The sequence below is a fragment of the Bombina bombina genome, chromosome 7, assembly GCF_027579735.1.
Source record: "Bombina bombina isolate aBomBom1 chromosome 7, aBomBom1.pri, whole genome shotgun sequence".
NCBI classification, from domain to species: domain Eukaryota; kingdom Metazoa; phylum Chordata; class Amphibia; order Anura; family Bombinatoridae; genus Bombina; species Bombina bombina.
Genome location: NC_069505.1, coordinates 394,679,267 through 394,699,890, shown reverse-complemented (window position 1 = coordinate 394,699,890; position 20,624 = coordinate 394,679,267). Strand labels below are relative to the sequence as shown.

Below are 20,624 nucleotides of genomic sequence, written 5' to 3'. Positions count from 1 at the left end.
CGAGTTATGGGGGAGATAGGGAGGGGGATGAGGAAAGGAGGGAAGGAAGAGGAGGGCGAAGCCAACGATATTAGGGCTGTCGGGTGGGCTTAGATATTAAATTGTAGGAGCCAGACTTAGGTAAGTATGTAAATTGGGTCTATTACATCTACTTTCGGCATTAAAGAGATATGTATAATCTTATGAAGACGAAGGCAAGAGTAGTTAGAATTATAAGGGGGTCTGTCTATAGAGTCCCATTCCACCAGGGAGTGTCTACAATGATGTGAGGATATAGTATAAGACTTAGGCTAGTGTAATAGTCACCTATAATAAAAGTCTCCACTAGGGTATGTTACTCATGGGGTATAAGAGCTGAGGTAAACAGACCATACTTCATTAATACGTCTCAAACCTGGGTATAGACCGATATTTTCGTCCTGGATATCCGAGAATTAATAACTGACTAATATAACATAGGTATATCCCTTAACTAGTAATCTTGACAGATCAGGATGATTATGGCTCATATAAAGTAGATTGTTATGTCAAAAAGGTACGTTCTGTTGTACCGTTCTCGGTATATCAAATTGGAGTCACTTCCTATGACTGAATTAAGTATACATAGGGAAATGAGCAAATACAGAACTCAAACATATAAATCCAACAGTGATAAACTTGAAGACCAAGGGAGATATCGTTTGAAACCCCTATGACATAAGTGATGATACATACGTCATCCTAGAGTTAGACCAGACCAATTTTCTAAAAAAAGTGATGATACATCTTAGAGCAAGCTAGAATCATGTTAGTAATGGTGGCGTGTTTAGGCTCTGTGTTTAAAATAAATATTAGCCTATATATATAAAAATAAAAAATAAAATACAAAAAAGAAATCAGAAGAAAAAATGCTGAGTCTAGAAGGCCTTGTCATGCAGTCCTTTAGGGTGTCTTAACTAGGGCTAGAAGTTTAAGTTTAATCACCTACACATCTCGGATGATTTAGAGGCTCATTTAGTTAGAATTGAATATGCAAAGAAATATAGACCTAAAATAGAGTATATCTCATAATATATCTAAACATTCTCAGACAGTTTGAGGACTTAATATTTGAACCATGTGAGGGCAGGTATAATATAGCATGATATAAGGACTGTGGGTTGTTACTCAAAATTACTATACATAACTTCACTATAAGTAGTACCATTAGGATTTGAAGGGGCCAAAAGTCTGAGGTGAAATGGGAACTTAGGGGAGATTACAAAGGGGACTTAAATTTAACAAAAGCCCTGTATCCATGCATGACTTAATAGACTAGTGGAAGCCTGAGCATTTGGGACCATATATATGCAAACAAATCATGTGGCAGTTATAATATAGCCTATATATATCTGAAAAGTGAGAAGAAAAAAAAAAGTTACATAGGATTCATAAACATCAGCGGTAACATAATGGTGACTTGGGGAAAAAAGATAAAAGGGACTGGGTAACAGAAGTTTACCTGTCAGAACAGTAATATGCCCACTCTAATTAAAATATATGCTTAGTTATCAACTGAGTAAACAGGACAATTGTAAATGGGAAACATAAAAGAACAAAATAAGGAACCAGTCTGGTATCAAATGGAGCTACACGGCTCTGTGTCAGCAAATGTTATTAAAAGTCAGCCCACCTCAGACCTTTGGGCAGGTAACCGCTCCATATCAGGGTATTCAGCCTGAGGGTCATGGGAGGCCCTGTAGTTCAGATCAGCAATGAAACTCATGCTTACAAAGTTATTAAGGCTAGTCATCTGTGGCCCAGCGAGAGAATCCGAATCCCCCAGAGCGGTCTTGCTATGCGATCCAGTTTGCACAGTGCTCAGTGGGGGTTCTGGCTTAGACATATCAGGAAATCTGTAAAGCTGGGTCGTGAGCCGGGGACTTGATCTCATTTCCCCAGCTGGGCACCAATCTCCCTGAAAGATGTCGGAGTCCCTCGTGACCAAGTGAGGATCCGTAATTGTCAGAGAGCTAGAAACAGGAGGGCTGTATTCAAGGAAATTATGTGCAGATACATTTCCTTCGGCTCCCGCCTCGACCGGCCGCCTCGAGGCAAGAGCCGGGCAAGTAGCGGCACAATCAGGAGTGACGTCAGGCTGCTGGGGCAGTGCGAAATGGCCTTGACTAGTAATGTCCGCCATCTTGTCATGTCGGAGGGGGTAGGTTCCAGAAGTAGGGGAGTTGTTGAGAGCCCCCTCGGACATGTTAGGTAGGTCCTCCCGGTCGAGAGACAGACATTGTGAGAGTATGCTGAACTGGGTATCCATGCGGAGTCCCAGCTCGAATAGTGCTTCTAAGACTAGGGAGTCCATCTTCCCGGCCGGGTGGGTGGTCAGATCTGCCTTCTAGAGGTAAGCCTTAGGAGAGTGTCCAGAAGCTGAGTGTAATAGGCTCCGGTAGAGACAGTGAGAGAGGCAGGTCCTTCATAGAATCAGGGGTATCGCTATGCCTCTGCCGTCGGCACCTCCCTGGTCCTGTTTGTGTCCATCTGCTAGCTATTCCCAAAAATGGTCGGCAATGTCTAATATGTAATCTTACATCCCATATATCATATGAGATGTTCTTTTAGGGCTATATAGTGGTCTTTGGAGAGTTATTAGAGCAGGAGCTCTTAGTACCTGCGTCTGCTCAGCTCCCCTGCCTAGATATTTTTTAAGTGTCGTTTGGAATGGGGCAATAGTCAAGTGTTTTTTAAGATATATCAGTTCCGACTTGTCTAGGTTTACTTTGTAACCAGAAATTTCTCCAAATTGGCTAAGTGAGGTGATGAGTTTTGGAATTTCAGTGTTCGGATTTTGTAGGTATAAGAGTAAGTCATTGGCATATAGTGATAAATGTAGGGAGTGTGGGCCTATCTCCACTCCCTCCAGGGTGTTCCTAATATGTATGGCTAGCGGCTCTATGGCCAAGTTAAAAAGGAGGGGTGAGAGTGGACAACCTTGACGGGTTCCTCTCCCTAGTAGGAAGGATTGGGATACTTCACCATTAACTATGACCGCGGTGCGTGGAGTTAGATATAATGTCCGAATGAGTTTATGGAAATCCCCAGTGATACCGAATTTGTCCAGAGAGGTGAACAGGTGGTCCCATTCCACTCTGTCGAACGCCTTCTCCGCGTCACTGGCGAGAAGGCATGCATCCGGCATTGAGTCTATGCGTCCCTCACTTCTAGCTTGCCAGTATTGGGAAATCACTGCTAAAGTTTTGCGGATGTTTGTGACCGTCGAGCGACGTTTCATAAAACCAGTTTGGTCTTTGTGGATGATACTTCCTACTACTCCAGCCAGTCTATCAGCTAGGATGGCTGTGAAAAGCTTGTAATCATTGTTCAACAATGATATGGGTCTATAGGAGGTAGCCAGATTGGGGTTCCTGTCAGGCTTAGGGATCAGGCACATATGCGCGTCTGCGAAGTCTGTTGCCGGTTGGGCTGTGTTTTTTAAGTAGGCTGTGTATGATTGGGCTAAGAGTGGACTAAGTTCCTTCTGAAGTATTTTGTAGTATTCTATTGGGATTTTGTCCGGCCCTGGGGTCTTGCCTGGTTTGGCATTGCTTATAGCCTTTTGTACTTCTAGGGCTGTTATGGGTGCATTTAGGAGGTCTAGCTGCTCAGAGGTAATAGTGGGTGTTTGTACTTGGGACCAGAAGTTATCCTTATCTCTGGGAGAAGCAACATGACTGGAGTAAAGATCTGTATAAAAGCGGATAAATTCCTCTATTATTGCCTTGTCAGTTTGGGAAACCCCGTTAGCTGTTATAGAGGTAATTAATGATTTCGGGGTGGTTAGCTTTACCGTGTTGGCCAGAAGTTTCCCTGTTCTGTTCCCAAATCTGTAGAAACGTCCCTTCCTGTGGTGTTGAAATGTTAAGTCTTGTTGCTGTAGGACATCATCTCTAATCTTCTTCAATTCGTAATATTTTAGTCTGTTATGAATGGAAGGGTGAGCTAAATAATCATTGTAGGCGACTGCAGAGTTTGCGTTTGCATCTAATCGTTTGCGTTTAGTTGTAGTGAGCTGTAAAACTGGTTATGTGACCCCGCATTACCGCCTTTAAGGCATTCCAGAATAGCCCTGGGGTGTTTTGATGTTGGGCGTTAAATCTAGCGTATGAGAGGTTATGTGTGGTGGGTTGTAATGCTAACCAAATGGGGGCATGATCTAAGATCACTATGTCAGTGATTTGAGTGTGCCTGATCTGGTTATTTAGTTGTGAGGAACACAGGAAGTAATCTATCCGGGATAAGGATCCATGCGCCTTCGAGACACATGTGAAGTCTCTCTGGGTCGGGTGGCGTAGCCTCCAGAAGTCCACAAGACTCAGTGGTTTTAAAGGCAGCAATGGTACTGGTTTCTGTTTTATGTCTCCTGGACTGTCTTTTGGCCTGGCCTGCATTATGAGTGTCAATTCTGCGATCTAGGGGCATAGCTTGGATCAGATTGAAGTCTCCACCCACCAAGAGAGGTTTGTCTGCGTGTGGAAGCAAGGCTGCTTGTAGGGAGTGCCAGAATTGTGGAAGTGGGCGGTTGGGGCCATAAACACTACATAAGATGTAAGATTTTCCTGCTGTTTGAAGGGTTGCCATTATGAATCTGCCTTGTGGGTCAATGTTAAGAGTTGTGTTCTGCACCGGTAAGCCTTTCCTAACAAGTATTGCCACTCCTCGCTTGCGCCCCTCTGTTGGTGTGTAGAGAACCTGACCCACCCATCTGATCTTTAACTTCTCATGTTCCGTACCCGTCAGATGTGTCTCCTGCAGTAAGGCTATATCTGTGTGTAGGCGCTTAAGGTGCTGTAGAATGATGCTTCCTTTGGCTGGGGAGGTGTTGCCTCCAACATTCCAAGATACTATTTTGAGTGCTAGAGACATGCTATAAGGGGGGGTGGGTAAGTAATCTGGTGTGTCGGGGGGGATTGAGAGGGAGTGGATATTTGTGACCTAGTGAATCAGAGTTAGGGCCATTACAGTCAGATTTATAAATTACCATGGAGTGGTAGTAGGTATGTGTTTGTGGCACCGTTTTGTGGGTGTATAGGTTCAACAACTCACAGATTTCTTGCTCTAGAAGTGGCAATCCTTTCCCTTGGACATTCAGCACTGGCCGACATGGGTTCCGGAGACTCCCCCCAAGACCTGAAAATATAAAAAAGGCAAGTTGTAACAACAGGAAATGCATTTGCTTGCCATCTGGCTGGAGAGCAGTATCATTACATTTTAGTGCTAGGGGTGGATTGTAACATGGGGTTGGGCTGTTTGTGTGGATCCGTCCACACAATTTTCTGGATCTTTGCCACGTTGTCGTCTGGGGGACGAAGATTGCTTTCAGTCCAAGAATATACCATAAAATTATGTAAAGTCAGTTCGAAGTAGAACTTAAATATTAAATAGGAGTTCAAGAATGAGAGATGTCCTTCAGCTCTCTCCAGCTCTTGCTTTGTTATCTAGGTATTCTTGCAGATGTTGCGGTGTAGTGAAGAGTTTAGGACCCGTGGTGGTCATAAGCCAGAGTTTAGCGTGGTAGAGGAGTGAGACTTGTCGGCCTTGCGAGTGTAATTTCGAGCAGTGTGGTGCAAATTCATTTCTCTTCCTTGCAACCTCAGCAGAAAAGTCCTGAAAGATGAGCAATTTATGCCCTTCAAAGTTGAGATTTGGTTTGGATCTATATGCCTTAAAGGGACAGTCAACACCAGAATTTTTGTTGTTTAAAAAGAAAGATAATCCCTTTATTACCCATTCCCCAGTTTTGCATAACCAACACAGTTATAATAATACACGTTTTACCTCTGTAATTATCTTGTATCTAAGCTTCTGCTGACTGCCCCCTTATTTCAGTTCTTTTGACAGACATGCAGTTTAGCCAATCAGTGCTCACTCCTAGGTCACTTTACGTGCATGAGCTCAATGCTATCTATATGAAACGTGAACTAATGCCCTCTAGTGGTTAAAATGTATTCAGATTAGAGGCAGTCTTCAAGGTCTAAGAAATTAGCATATGAACCTCCTAATTTTAGCTTTCAACTAAGAATACCAAGAGAACAAAGCAAAATTGGTGATAAAAGTAAATTGGGAAGTTGTTTAAAATTGCATGCCCTATTTAAAACATGAAAGTTTTTTTTGGACTTGACTGTCCCTTTAAGAACTGCCAATTTTTCCTGGTCACGCAGTAGCTTAAAGATGACTTGTCTGGGGCGTTGGTTGGATCTGGACAGTAGGGTTTCTGGCCCTATCCTGTGTGCCCTTTCAACATCAAGCGGCAGGGTGTCTGGGTCTAGTTGCAGTAACTTGGGTAGTGTCAAGGCTGTGAATTCAAGTAACTCTTTGTTCTTGATCGACTCAGGCACCCCCACCACCCTCGGGTTGTTTCGGCCGGATCGATTCTCAAGGTCATCTAGTTTCTCTTGGAGCGTAGAGTTCTGACGTTCTAATATTTGTATAGTGATGTAGGAAGAATGTTGGGCGTCCTCTACATCTGAGATTCGCTGCTCCGCTTGTTGTAATCGCGTAGAATATTGCCTGATTTCGGTGGTGATGGTGTCCATACCTGCCTGCAGTGACTCCATTTTGGGGAGAAAAAAGGCAGGCCTATAAATCATTTAGTAAAGATTGTGAGGTATCCTGAGTCTGCTCTTTATCTGGAGGTGCAAGCGGTTCTATCTGGGAATCTATTGTTTGCTTCTGTCTTCTGTCCGCTGGTTTCTGCTTGCCTGCCATTATGGGAATGGATTGTGTGGCGGAGACTTTAAAGTATTTGTCTACTTTCATAGGGGTCAGCTTGGTTGATGACTCTCAAGCAGGCTAAATACCAGAAGTTACGTGAATCCGTCACTGTTTATTGAGTTACCAGCGTAGTGGCGGGAGGAAAATTAAAGCTTTGGTCAAGGTGAGATGTTTTTTCAGGTCGAGACTGGTCTCTTCTGTTTTGGGTTGGAGTTGACTGTAGTGGACTCCCTTCGTGTAGGGCTCTATACCCTCTCCCCTTGTTTTGTTTTAGCTGAACTAGGGGGTTTCTGATTCCCTCCTCTTTGTTGACACTATCACTATCAGGATATCACTGGCCTTATTATGGCTGTTATCTGATTTACTCCCTCTGACACCTGTGATGTGGGTCTGTTTGTGTTGATAAATGTGTACTCCCACAATGATTCAACAGAATCAGGTTACAATAATTTTTGTTTGTTTTTTGGTGGTTTTATTTTTGACTGCTGTAATGACTTTTTTTGGCCACACGAGGGCAGCAGAGTATTACAATTGATACAGCCAGTGTTTTTTCACTTTTGTAGCCGTAGGAGGTTTTGATTTAACAGGGTTCCTTCAGTGCTGCAAGTTCACCATGTCCCACAGGCATTAAGGTATGTAAGTTGTCTGCACCGGTGTGAGTGTAGTTATTATATTGGCTACTTCTTCAAATAACTCAGTTACTCACAGTTCCTTTGCTTCTGAGTGTGGATCGTTCTGGTTATTACCCCTTCTCTCCCTCCTGCTTCAAGGTCTGGTGATGTTTGCAGCCGTCTGGGGATCACTATCCTCTGTAATTCAGTGTCCAGAGCATGCGATTTTAAACAACTTGCTAATTTACTTTTATTATAAATATTTTTTTGTTCTCTTGGTACCTTTTGTTGAAAAGCAGGGGCGTAATCTCAGGAGCGTGCACATCTGGAGCAGTTTTGCTAGAATATTATCCATATGCAAGAGCATTAGATAGCAGCCCTACCATGTAGTGCTAAAGATGGCTACCTAGGTATCTTTTAAACACAAAATATCATGGGAACTAAGCAAATTTGATAATAGAATGTTATGCTCTGTCTGATTTACAAAAGAACATTTCCTATCCCTTTTAATGCTGAAAGTGATAAATATTTAATAAATAATAAATGTTGTAATAAAATGCTGTAATTTTGTGAAAATATTGTGACATTAAACTCAAAATTAAATTATTTTTAAAAGGTTTAATTATACATAGTTAAAAAAAAAATTGATCATGTAGTTTCATAATTTATTTTGACAAATTTTCCTGTAATTTAAATCTGAAATCTTCTTTTTTTTTTTCCTGTCATTTCTGTTGAGCTTGAGGTTTTTCAAGTGGTCTGTCACTGGATTGCAAAACAAATCCAATTATGTTTATAAAAAAAAATGCTCTATTTTGTTAGTGTTTTATTTTGCCATTTTCATTGTGTTTTAGTCCTGCAAAGAGATTAAAGGGACACTGAACCCAAAATTTTTCTTTTGTGATTCAGATAGAGCAGGCAATTTTAAGCAACTTTCTAATTTACTCCTATTATCAATTTTTCTTCGTTCTCTTGCTATCTTTATATGAAAAAGAAGGCATCTAAGCTTTTTTTCTTGGTTCAGACTCTGGACAGCAGTTTGTGATTGGTGGATGAATTTATCCACCAATCGGCAAGGACAACCTAGGTTGTTCACCAAAAATGGGCCGGCATCTAAACTTACATTCTTGCATTTCAAATAAAGATACCAAGAGAATAAAGAACATTTGATAATAGGAGTAAATTAGAAAGTTGCTTAAAATTTCATGCTCTATCTGAATCACAAAAGAAAAATTTTGGGTTCAGTGTCCCTTTAACATAGTTCTATGTCTACAGGGACAAAGCACAAACAAAGTCGTTTTATTCAGAAAAGGAATATCTGTTAAAAAAAATCATTAATAATAATAAAGTAATATATTTTAAAGTCTCTTCTTTTAAGTCCAACAAAGTATATCTGAAAGCAAAAATGGCTAAGCATAAAAACAATACTCTATAGCAGCTTCACTATAAGATGAGGTTTGCGGAGACCAACACTGTTGTCTACACGCAATTTCTCTAACTGTACTCCCTGACGCCTAGGGTATCTCTGCACTGGCATGAGGGAATCAGTGTTTAACTCCTTACTTACACGGATGTACCCCGTCAGCAAGGCCCACGCTATTTAAAAATATATAAATGCTGAAGCATTGTGAAGTTTATTTGCATATTCTTACCCAGAATGCTTTGCTTCAGTGGAAAGACTGAGTTGGAGTTTCCTGAGGGAGACTGTACAGATGTGAGATACAATAATCTATTGTGTGTAATAAAAAGAATGAATAAAACCTTTTATGAGTATAGGATTGAGAGGGCTTCATGCCAGCGAACTACCCCTGAAACTTTGCTGTCCCAGGCAAAGGACTAGTTGGCGTAGGCGGCGGCCATAATATACCCTTACTTACTGAAGCGTTTCAGCGTATTGCATGTTGGCACAACATATCAATCAAGGAGTATATGTGTAACAATTATTTAGCTGATATATACATTTTGCTGGTAAAATAAAGTCAGTGTTTACATCATTTACAGCGGCTTTTTATTTTGTGTGGCTTCACATATTTGGTAGTTGTGTGCTAGGGGCTATTTCTTCTAATCTGCCTCCAGTAAGCATTTTGTTTTTAATTGTAGATTGCAAGCTCTTGTGGCTAGAAGTTATTCTGCTTTATTCCAGGGCCCTCTTCTGCTCACGTACTTCAGGCTGGACTTTCTGATGACCTTTCTAAGATCTCTTTTATGAGCAGCGTTACCACCAGTTTGTTTGGCATCCCTGGCTGCAGGATTACCCGGTGCGGGTACACTGGAGAGGATGGTGTGGAGGTAATTACTCTGGGGGTAGTCCCTTCCATAAGAGAACAAAAATATCTTCCTTTCCTTAGCAAGAAATTTATTTAGCATCCATATTTGATTGCCCAGAAAATGCCTTTTCTATAATTCAAATCTAACGTACAATAAAGAAAAAAGTAAAATAAATCTTTCCAGTTTTCTTCTGTAACTCCTCCTTGCCCCTTTATATGCAAGCATATTGAGGTAATTTTTTAGGAGCGGGCAGGTGTCTTTTAAAGGGATATGAAACCCACATTTCTTTTTTAAGACACGATGAGTCCACGGATCATCTTAATTACTAATGGGATATTCACCTCCTGGTCAGCAGGAGGAGGCAAAGAGCACCACAGCAAAGCTGTTAAATAGCTCCTCCCTTCCCTCCCACTCCAGTCATTCTCTTTGCCTACGTTGGTGATAGGAAGTGGTAAAGTGAGGTGTTGGATTAGATTCTTCAATCAAAACTTTATTATTTTTAAAGTAGTGCAAGATTGTGCTGCTTTGTTCTAGGGTGTAGCCGTAGTCCATATCAGTCTCTTCAGTAGAACTCTTGGTGACTTTAGCGCAATGGGAACTTGTGGGACATAATTATCACTGCGCCTCCCATACATTTATGCTGCCCTAACCCTGAAAAATCTGAGGGATATTCAGTATTTTCTCCTCTTTCACAGGTCCATGTGAGGAATATGACCTCGCAAACCTGGGAGCTGCCTTTGCTGTTGGGCAGAATATGAGGTAAGTGCTGACTTTTATTTCCGGGGATATAAAGAAGGAACTCAGAAGAAGTTGGGCACTTACTTTGTATGGATGTGATTTATAAAGAAGCCCTTAATGGATTGGGCACTTTATTTTTATTTTTGCATGAATTCTCCCTGATATATAGGAGATTATATGTGACAGCTAGCGCAGGCACTGGCGGCACTCTGTATTTATTTTGCCTCACAGGGCAACCGACGATGGTGGTGGTCACATCTCCCGGCGGTAATTAAAGAATCTTGCCGACCGGGAGATGACTGTTCTGATATCACCCTAGGCAGGTGTAATTGGTTTACCTGACTGTTATAATACTTAGTCTCTGAGGCACTTTATCTCATCTCCCGGCGGTTACATAAGAAACATGTCGACTGGGAGATTACTGTTCTGATATCGCCCTAGGCAGGTGTAATTAGGTGCTTTTACATCTAGTTGACTATTGTCATAATTAGTCTCTGGGGCACTTTATTTCATCTCCTGGCGGTTACATAAGAAAAATGCCGACCGGGAGATGACTTTGTCAAGTCTGTTTTTCACTGAATTTGCATAGCGCGCCTTTTTCATCTCCCGGCGGTTACATAAAACATGCTGACCGGGAGATGACTGTTTTGTTAACGCCCACGATGGGCGTTCCTTGGGGGGGGGCGGTATTTGCATATCGCGCCTTTTTCCCCTTCTCTTCTGGAGCAGTTACTGGTCCTATACGCCTCCTCATACTATATGCGTAATGGGACCGGAGACTGTCTTTCCCTGTTGCAGTGGAGTTCCTGATCATGAACGTACTGCTCATTGTTAAACAATGTTTAACCACCAACTCTTTTGCTGTTCCTTATGTATGTGAGGAATTTAATCCTTAGGAATAGTGCTTTTTCTGAGACAACTGTTTCCAAAGAGGAGGTTGTTCAGAAATTTAATTTCAATGTTTATTATATACAATTTACTCCTTTTGGAGTCCCAAATTTGATTGCCCTCACATGCAGTGCCCTGCGCTTCCTCAATAACTCATTTGAGTTACTTTATTAGACTTTGCGCTTCTCATGTGTTTTGATGCGTTGTCTGCTTTCCCAATATCGCAGGGACAGCGTTAGAGGTAGCACAGACATTCAGCAAGAGAGGGCTCTAACACAGTGTAATTCCTCTTGTTGATGCTGAAGTTGTATCTTTTAAGTTTAAGCCTCATCTCCTTTGTTTGTTACTCAAGGAGGTTTTTCGCTACATTGGACAGCGACTCCTTCAGTCGTATTTATAAAAAAAAAAAAAGGATTTTTTGTACACCAGGGCTTCCAAATACGACAGCCATCTGTGTGCATTGCTACCGTCACTAGGTGGCAGCATATTGGTTGAGGCGTTGCCTGATGCTATCAGGACAGAAAAGTATTTGAATGAAATACAGGATAGGATTAAAGCCATTAAACTGGCTAATTCCTTTATTACGGATGCTTCCCTTCAAGTTATCAAAGCTGGGAAGATTTTGGGTTTCTCTACCTAGCTCACAGAGCCTTATGATTAAGGCTTTGGTCTGTGGATGTGTCCTCTAAGTTTTTGTACCTTATCAGATACCTCAGCATGCTAAGACACTGTGGCTAAGTTCTGTAGCAACCCAAGGGTTGCAGGTTCAGTTCCCGGTGAGGTCCACTCAACATTTCATCCTTCTGAGTTCGATAAGATGAGCGGCGCCCTGAGACCATTACGGGTGATGAGCCGTACTTTTCAAGTACCCCATACATTTATTCATAATTTTCAGCTATTCCTTACAAGGGGAAGTCCTTGTTTGGACCTGGCCTGTCGGAGATTATCTCTGACATCATGGGAGGTAAGGGTCACCTTCTCCCTCACGATAGAGAAAAGTAAGACAGAGCAATTTTGTTCCTTTTGATATTTCTAGGGAAATTCTCTCTACTACCTCCAAACAGGAACAGACTAAACCTGCATGGAGACCCAATCAATCTTGGAATAAGGGAAAACAATCCAAAAAGCCTGCTGTTGTATTCAAGGATAGCATGAAGGGTCGTAGGGGGCAGACTTTCCCTCTTCGCTCAGGCTTGGGTTCGGGAGGTTCAGGATCCCTGGGCAATAGAGATGGTGTCCCAGGGATACAAGTTAGAGTTCAAGAGTTTTTCTCCCAGAGGCAGTTTTCTGTTTCCAGGATTGTCTGCAGTCCAGACAAAAAGAGAGGCGTTCTTACACTGCATAAAATTCTTACACTGCGTAAAAGACCTTTCCAACCTGGGAGTGCTCGTTCCTGTTCCGGTACCAGATCAGGGTTTGGGATTTTATTCCAATCTGTTCATGGTTCCAAAAAAAGAGGGAACCTTCAAGCCAATTTTAGAAATCAAGAGTCTAAACAAATTTCTCTGAGTACCGTCCTTCAAGATGAAACTATTCGTTCCATTCTCCCTTTGATCCAAAAGGGTCAATTTATGACATTGGATTTAAAGAACGCGCACCTGCATGTTCCCATTTACAGGGATCATCACAAGTCCCTACGGTTTGTTTTTCTGGACAAACACTTCCAGTTCGTGTCTACAACTCCCAGAATTTTCTCAAGGGATTTTGGGACCTCTGTTTGCTGTGCTTCGGTTAAGCATGCTCAAGCAACGGAACAGAGATTATGTGGACTTGTCTCCTCGAATAGGACCAGTAGACGAAGGATTTGATTCTATAGTGGTTGTCTTTGGATCATTTTCCTCAGGGAACCTGTTTTCGTAGACTATCTTGGGTGATGGTGACGACGGACGCTAGCCTTAAAAGGTAGGGAGCAGTCTGAGGCTTCCTAAAGGTTCAGGGAGTTTGGACTCAGTCAGAGTCTGTTCTACCTATAATCTTGCTAGAGCTGAGAGCGAAGGCTCTTCTGGCCTTGCCCCAGTTAGCCTTGGTCCAGTTTATCAGGTTCCATTCGGACAATATGCCTTCTGTGGCTTACATCACTCATCAGGGAGGAACAAGGAGTTCCTTAGAGATGACAGAGATAACCAGAAATAATTCAGGGGGTGGAGGCCCATTCCGGTTGCCTGTCGATGATCCACATCCTAGGGGTGGACTACTGGGAGGTGGACTTCCTGGGCAGGCAGACCTTTCAGGGGGAGTGGGAACTCCATCCGGAAGTGTTCTCCAGCCTGATTCTCAGGTGGGTTTAGTCGGAATTAGATTTCTTGGCATTCCGATAGACTGCCGAGATTTGGGTCGAGGTCCAGGGACTCCCAGGCGGAACTATTAAATGCTTTGGCGGTTCCTTGGATTTTCACTCTAGCATATCTATTTCCTCCGTTTGCGCTTCTTTCTTGGGTCACTGCTCGAATCAAGCAGGAGAGGGCATCAGTGATCCTCATTGTTCCTGCTTGGCCTTGCAGAATTTGGTATGCAGATCTGGTGGACTTGCCATTTCTGCTGCCTTGGAGTCTTCCGTTGAGGAAGGACCTTCTAATTCTAGGGCCTTTTCTTCTCCCATTTCTAATTTCTCTGCAGCTGACTGCTTGGAGATTGAATGTTTATCTTTATCCAAGCAGGGTTTTCTGACTCGGTCATAGTGACCATGATTCAGGTTCGTAAGCCTGTATCTAGTAAGATTTGCCATAAGATATGGCGTACATATCTCTATTGGTGTGGATCCAAGAGCTACTCATGGAGTAGAGTTAGGATCCCTAGAATTTTGTCTTTTCTCCAAGAAGGTTTGGAGAAAGGCATATCGTCTAGTTCCCTAAAGGATCAAATCTGAGCCTTATCTATTTTGTTACAAACTTCTGGTGGATGTTCCAGATGGGCAATCATTTTGTCAGGCCTTGGTCAGGATCAGGCCTGTGTTCAAGACCATTACTCCTTCATGGAGTCTGAATTTCTTTCTCAAAGTTCTTCTGGGGGCTCCTTTTGAGTTTAGGTATTCCTTCGATATTAAGTAGTTATCTTGGAAAGTTTTATTTCCTGTTGCTATTTCTTCTGATTGGGAAGTGTCAGAGCTTTCGGCATTTCAGTATGAGTCTCCTTATCTTATTTTCCTTCAGATAAGGTATTTTTATGTACTACATTAGGATTTCTTCCTACGGTTGTTTCTGATCGGAACATTAATCAGGAGATTGTTGTTCCCTTCTTGTGTCCTAATCCTTCTTCTCAGAAGGAACGACTCTGTGCGATTTGGACGTGGTCCGTGCTTTAAAGTTTTCTCCTGCAGAGTGGAACAGATTTGCAAGGCTCCAACTTAGCCGAAATAAAAGTATCAAATTTGAAGAACCTTGAAAAAGTTTGAAAAGCGGACCGAGGCCGCTTTTGGGAGAAAGTTTCATCAAGCTGTGGTGCCTTCTGTTTAGGTTCCCTGTCTTGTCCCTCCCGTATCATCTGTGTACTCTAGCTTGGGTATTGAATCCCATTAGTAATTAAGATGATCCGTGGACTCATTGTGTCTTAAAGAAAAGAAAATTTATGCTTACCTGATAAATTTATTTCTTTTTTGACACGATGAGTCCACGACCCGCCCTGTTCTTATAGACAGGTTGTGGGTTACTGTAAACTTCAGACACCTCTGCACCTTGGCTTTTTCTTTCTCTTCCTAACTTCGGTCGAATGACTGGAGTGGGAGGGAAGGGAGGAGCTATTTAACAGCTCTGCTGTGGTGCTCTTTACCGCCTCCTGCTGACTAGGAGGTGAATATCCCATTAGTAATTAAGATGATCCGTGGACTCGTGTCAAAAAAACATAATTTATGTAAGAACTTACCTGATAAATTCATTTCTTTCATATTAACAAGAGTCCATGAGCTAGTGACGTATGGGATATACATTCCTACCAGGAGGGGCAAAGTTTCCCAAACCTTAAAATGCCTATAAATACACCCCTCACCACACCCACAAATCAGTTTAACGAATAGCCTAGAAGTGGGGTGATAAGAAAAAGTGCGAAGCATATAAAATAAGGAATTGGAATAATTGTGCTTTATACAAAAAAATCATAACCACCACAAAAAAGGGTGGGCCTCATGGACTCTTGTTAATATGAAAGAAATGAATTTATCAGGTAAGTTCTTACATAAATTATGTTTTCTTTCATGTAATTAACAAGAGTCCATGAGCTAGTGACGTATGGGATAATGACTACCCAAGATGTGGATCTTTCCACACAAGAGTCACTAGAGAGGGAGGGATAAAATAAAGACAGCCAATTCCTGCTGAAAATAATCCACACCCAAAATAAAGTTTAACAAAAAACATAAGCAGAAGATTCAAACTGAAACCGCTGCCTGAAGAACTTTTCTACCAAAAACTGCTTCAGAAGAAGAAAATACATCAAAATGGTAGAATTTAGTAAAAGTATGCAAAGAAGACCAAGTTGCTGCTTTGCAGATCTGGTCAACCGAAGCTTCATTCCTAAACGCCCAGGAAGTAGATACTGACCTAGTAGAATGAGCTGTAATTCTTTGAGGCGGAGTTTTACCCGACTCAACATAGGCAAGATGAATTAAAGATTTCAACCAAGATGCCAAAGAAATGGCAGAAGCTTTCTGGCCTTTCCTAGAACCGGAAAAGATAACAAATAGACTAGAAGTCTTACGGAAAGATTTCGTAGCTTCAACATAATATTTCAAAGCTCTAACAACATCCAAAGAATGCAATGATTTCTCCTTAGAATTCTTAGGATTAGGACATAATGAAGGAACCACAATTTCTCTACTAATGTTGTTGGAATTCACAACTTTAGGTAAAAATTCAAAAGAAGTTCGCAACACCGCCTTATCCTGATGAAAAATCAGAAAAGGAGACTCACACGAAAGAGCAGATAATTCAGAAACTCTTCTAGCAGAAGAGATGGCCAAAAGGAACAAAACTTTCCAAGAAAGTAATTTAATGTCCAATGAATGCATAGGTTCAAACGGAGGAGCTTGAAGAGCTCCCAGAACCAAATTCAAACTCCAAGGAGGAGAAATTGACTTAATGACAGGTTTTATACGAACCAAAGCTTGTACAAAACAATGAATATCAGGAAGAATAGCAATCTTTCTGTGAAAAAGAACAGAAAGAGCAGAGATTTGTCCTTTCAAAGAACTTGCGGACAAACCCTTATCCAAACCATCCTGAAGAAATTGTAAAATTCTCGGTATTCTAAAAGAATGCCAAGAAAAATGATGAGAAAGACACCAAGAAATATAAGTCTTCCAGACTCTATAATATATCTCTCGAGATACAGATTTACGAGCCTGTAACATAGTATTAATCACGGAGTCAGAGAAACCTCTATGACCAAGAATCAAGCGTTCAATCTCCATACCTTTAAATTTAAGGATTTCAGATCCGGATGGAAAAAAGGACCTTGTGACAGAAGGTCTGGTCTTAACGGAAGAGTCCATGGCTGGCAAGATGCCATCCGGACAAGATCCGCATACCAAAACCTGTGAGGCCATGCCGGAGCTATTAGCAGAACAAACGAGCATTCCCTCAGAATCTTGGAGATTACTCTTGGAAGAAGAACTAGAGGCGGAAAGATATAGGCAGGATGATACTTCCAAGGAAGTGATAATGCATCCACTGCCTCCGCCTGAGGATCCCGGGATCTGGACAGATACCTGGGAAGTTTCTTGTTTAGATGAGAGGCCATCAGATCTATCTCTGGGAGCCCCCACAATTGAACAATCTGAAGAAATACCTCTGGATGAAGAGACCATTCGCCCGGATGCAACGTTTGGCGACTGAGATAATCCGCTTCCCAATTGTCTACACCTGGGATATGAACCGCAGAGATTAGACAGGAGCTGGATTCCGCCCAAACCAAAATTCGAGATACTTCTTTCATAGCCAGAGGACTGTGAGTCCCTCCTTGATGATTGATGTATGCCACAGTTGTGACATTGTCTGTCTGAAAACAAATGAACGATTCTCTCTTCAGAAGAGGCCAAAACTGAAGAGCTCTGAAAATTGCACGGAGTTCCAAAATATTGATCGGTAATCTCACCTCCTGAGATTCCCAAACTCCTTGTGCCGTCAGAGATCCCCACACAGCCCCCCAACCTGTGAGACTTGCATCTGTTGAAATTACAGTCCAGGTCGGAAGAACAAAAGAAGCCCCCTGAATTAAACGATGGTGATCTGTCCACCACGTTAGAGAGTGTCGAACAATCGGTTTTAAAGATATTAATTGAGATATCTTCGTGTAATCCCTGCACCATTGGTTCAGCATACAGAGCTGAAGAGGTCGCATGTGAAAACGAGCAAAGGGGATCGCGTCCGATGCAGCAGTTATAAGACCTAGAATTTCCATGCATAAGGCTACCGAAGGGAATGATTGTGACTGAAGGTTTCGACAAGCTGTAATCAATTTTAGACGTCTCTTGTCTGTTAAAGACAGAGTCATGGACACTGAATCTATCTGGAAACCCAGAAAGGTTACCCTTGTTTGAGGAATCAAAGAACTTTTTGGTAAATTGATCCTCCAACCATGATCTTGAAGAAACAACACAAGTCGATTCGTATGAGACTCTGCTAAATGTAAAGACGGAGCAAGTACCAAGATATCGTCCAAATAAGGAAATACCACAATACCCTGTTCTCTGATTACAGACAGAAGGGCACCGAGAATCTTTGTGAAAATTCTTGGAGCTGTAGCAAGGCCAAACGGTAGAGCCACAAATTGGTAATGCTTGTCTAGAAAAGAGAATCTCAGGAACTGATAATGATCTGGATGAATCGGAATATGCAGATATGCATCCTGTAAATCTATTGTGGACATATAATTCCCTCGCTGAACAAAAGGCAATATAGTCCTTACAGTTACCATCTTGAACGTTGGTATCCTTACATAACGATTCAATAATTTTAGATCCAGAACTGGTCTGAAGGAATTCTCCTTCTTTGGTACAATGAAGAGATTTGAATAAAACCCCATCCCCTGTTCCGGAACTGGAACTGACATAATTACTCCAGCCAACTCTAGATCTGAAACACAATTCAGAAATGCTTGAGCTTTCACTGGATTTACTGGGACATGGGAAAGAAAAAATCTCATTGCAGGAGGTCTCATCTTGAAACCAATTCTGTACCCTTCTGAAACAATGTTCTGAATCCAAAGATTGTGAACAGATTTGATCCAAATTTCTTTGAAAAAACGTAACCTGCCCCCTACCAGCTGAACTGGAATGAGGGCCGTACCTTCATGTGAACTTAGAAGCAGGCTTTGCCTTTCTAGCAGGCTTGGATTTATTCCAGACTGGAGATGGTTTCCAAACTGAAACTGCTCCTGAGGACGAAGGATCAGGCTTTTGTTCTTTGTTGAAACGAAAGGAACGAAAACGATTGTTAGCCCTGTTTTTACCTTTAGACTGTTTATCCTGTGGTAAAAAAGTTCCTTTCCCACCAGTAACAGTTGAAATAATAGAATCCAACTGAGAACCAAATAATTTGTTTCCCTGGAAAGAAATGGAAAGTAGAGTTGATTTAGAAGCCATATCAGCATTCCAAGTCTTAAGCCATAAAGCTCTTCTGGCTAAGATAGCCAGAGACATAAATCTAACATCAACTCTAATAATATCAAAAATGGCATCACAGATGAAATTATTAGCATGCTGGAGAAGAATAATAATATCATGAGAATCACGATTTGTTACTTGTTGCGCTAGAGTTTCCAACCAAAAAGTTGAAGCTGCAGCAACATCAGCCAATGATATAGCAGGTCTAAGAAGATTACCTGAACATAGATAAGCTTTTCTTAGAAAAGATTCAATTTTTCTATCTAAAGGATCCTTAAACGAGGGTACCATCTGACGTAGGAATGGTAGTACGTTTAGCAAGGGTAGAAATAGCCCCATCAACTTTAGGGATTTTGTCCCAAAATTCTAACCTGTCAGGCGGAACAGGATATAATTGCTTAAAACGTTTAGAAGGAGTAAATGAATTACCCAATTTATCCCATTCCTTAGCAATTACTGCAGAAATAGCATTAGGAACAGGAAAGACTTCTGGAATAACCGCAGGAGCTTTAAAAACCTTATCCAAACGTATAGAATTAGTATCAAGAGGACTAGAATCCTCTATTTCTAAAGCAATTAGTACTTCTTTAAGTAAAGAGCGAATAAATTCCATCTTAAATAAATATGAAGATTTATCAGCATCAATCTCTGAGACAGAATCCTCTGAACCAGAAGAGTCCAAAGAATCAGAATGATGGTGTTCATTTAAAAATTCATCTGTAGAGAGAGAAGATTTAAAAGACTTTTTACGTTTACTAGAAGGAGAAATAACAGACAAAGCCTTCTTTATGGATTCAGAAACAAAATCTCTTATGTTATCAGGAACATTCTGCACCTTAGATGTTGAGGGAACTGCAACAGGCAATGGTACATCACTAAAGGAAATATTATCTGCTTTAACAAGTTTGTCATGACAATTATTACAAACAGCTGGAGGAATAGCTACCAAAAGTTTACAGCAGATACACTTAGCTTTGGTAGATCCAGCAGGCAGTGGTTTTCCTGTAGTATCTTCTGGCTCAGATGCAACGTGAGACATCTTGCAATATGTAAGAGAAAAAACAACATATAAAGCAAAATAGATCAAATTCCTTATAAGACAGTTTCAGGAATGGGAAAAAAATGCCAAACATCAAGCTTCTAGCAACCAGAAGCAAATGAAAATGAGACTGAAATAATGTGGAGACAAAAGCGACGCCCATATTTTTTGGCGCCAAATAAGACGCCCACATTATTTGGCGCCTAAATGCTTTTGGCGCCAAAAATGACGCCACATCCGGAACGCCGACATTTTTGGCGCAAAATAACGTCAAAAAATGACGCAACTTCCGGCGACACGTATGACGCCGGAAACGGAAAAGAATTTTTGCGCCAAAAAAATCCGCGCCAAAAATGACGCAATAAAATGAAGCATTTTCAGCCCCCGCGAGCCTAACAGCCCACAGGGAAAAAATTCAAATTTTTGAGGTAAGACAAAATATGATAATTTAAAGCATAATCCCAAATATGAAACTGACTGTCTGGAAATAAGGAAAGTTGAACATTCTGAGTCAAGGCAAATAAATGTTTGAATACATATATTTAGAACTTTATAAATAAAGTGCCCAACCATAGCTTAGAGTGTCACAGAAAATAAGATTTACTTACCCCAGGACACTCATCTACATGTTTGTAGAAAGCCAAACCAGTACTGAAACGAGAAACAGTAGAGGAAATGGTAAATATAAGAGTATATCGTCGATCTGAAAAGGGAGGTAAGAGATGAATCTCTACGACCGATAACAGAGAAC

At 41.4% G+C, this 20,624-nt stretch overlaps 1 protein-coding gene across 1 annotated transcript in view; it reads left to right on the top strand.

The window, feature by feature from the left end:
* Positions 1-20,624, top strand: part of AMT (aminomethyltransferase) — a 64,935-nt gene that overhangs the window by 38,858 nt on the left and 5,453 nt on the right. The window contains exon 6 of the mRNA XM_053721126.1: positions 9,490-9,635. Within this exon, the coding sequence (XP_053577101.1) occupies positions 9,490-9,635 (146 nt within the window). The remainder of the gene's footprint in view (positions 1-9,489; positions 9,636-20,624) is intronic.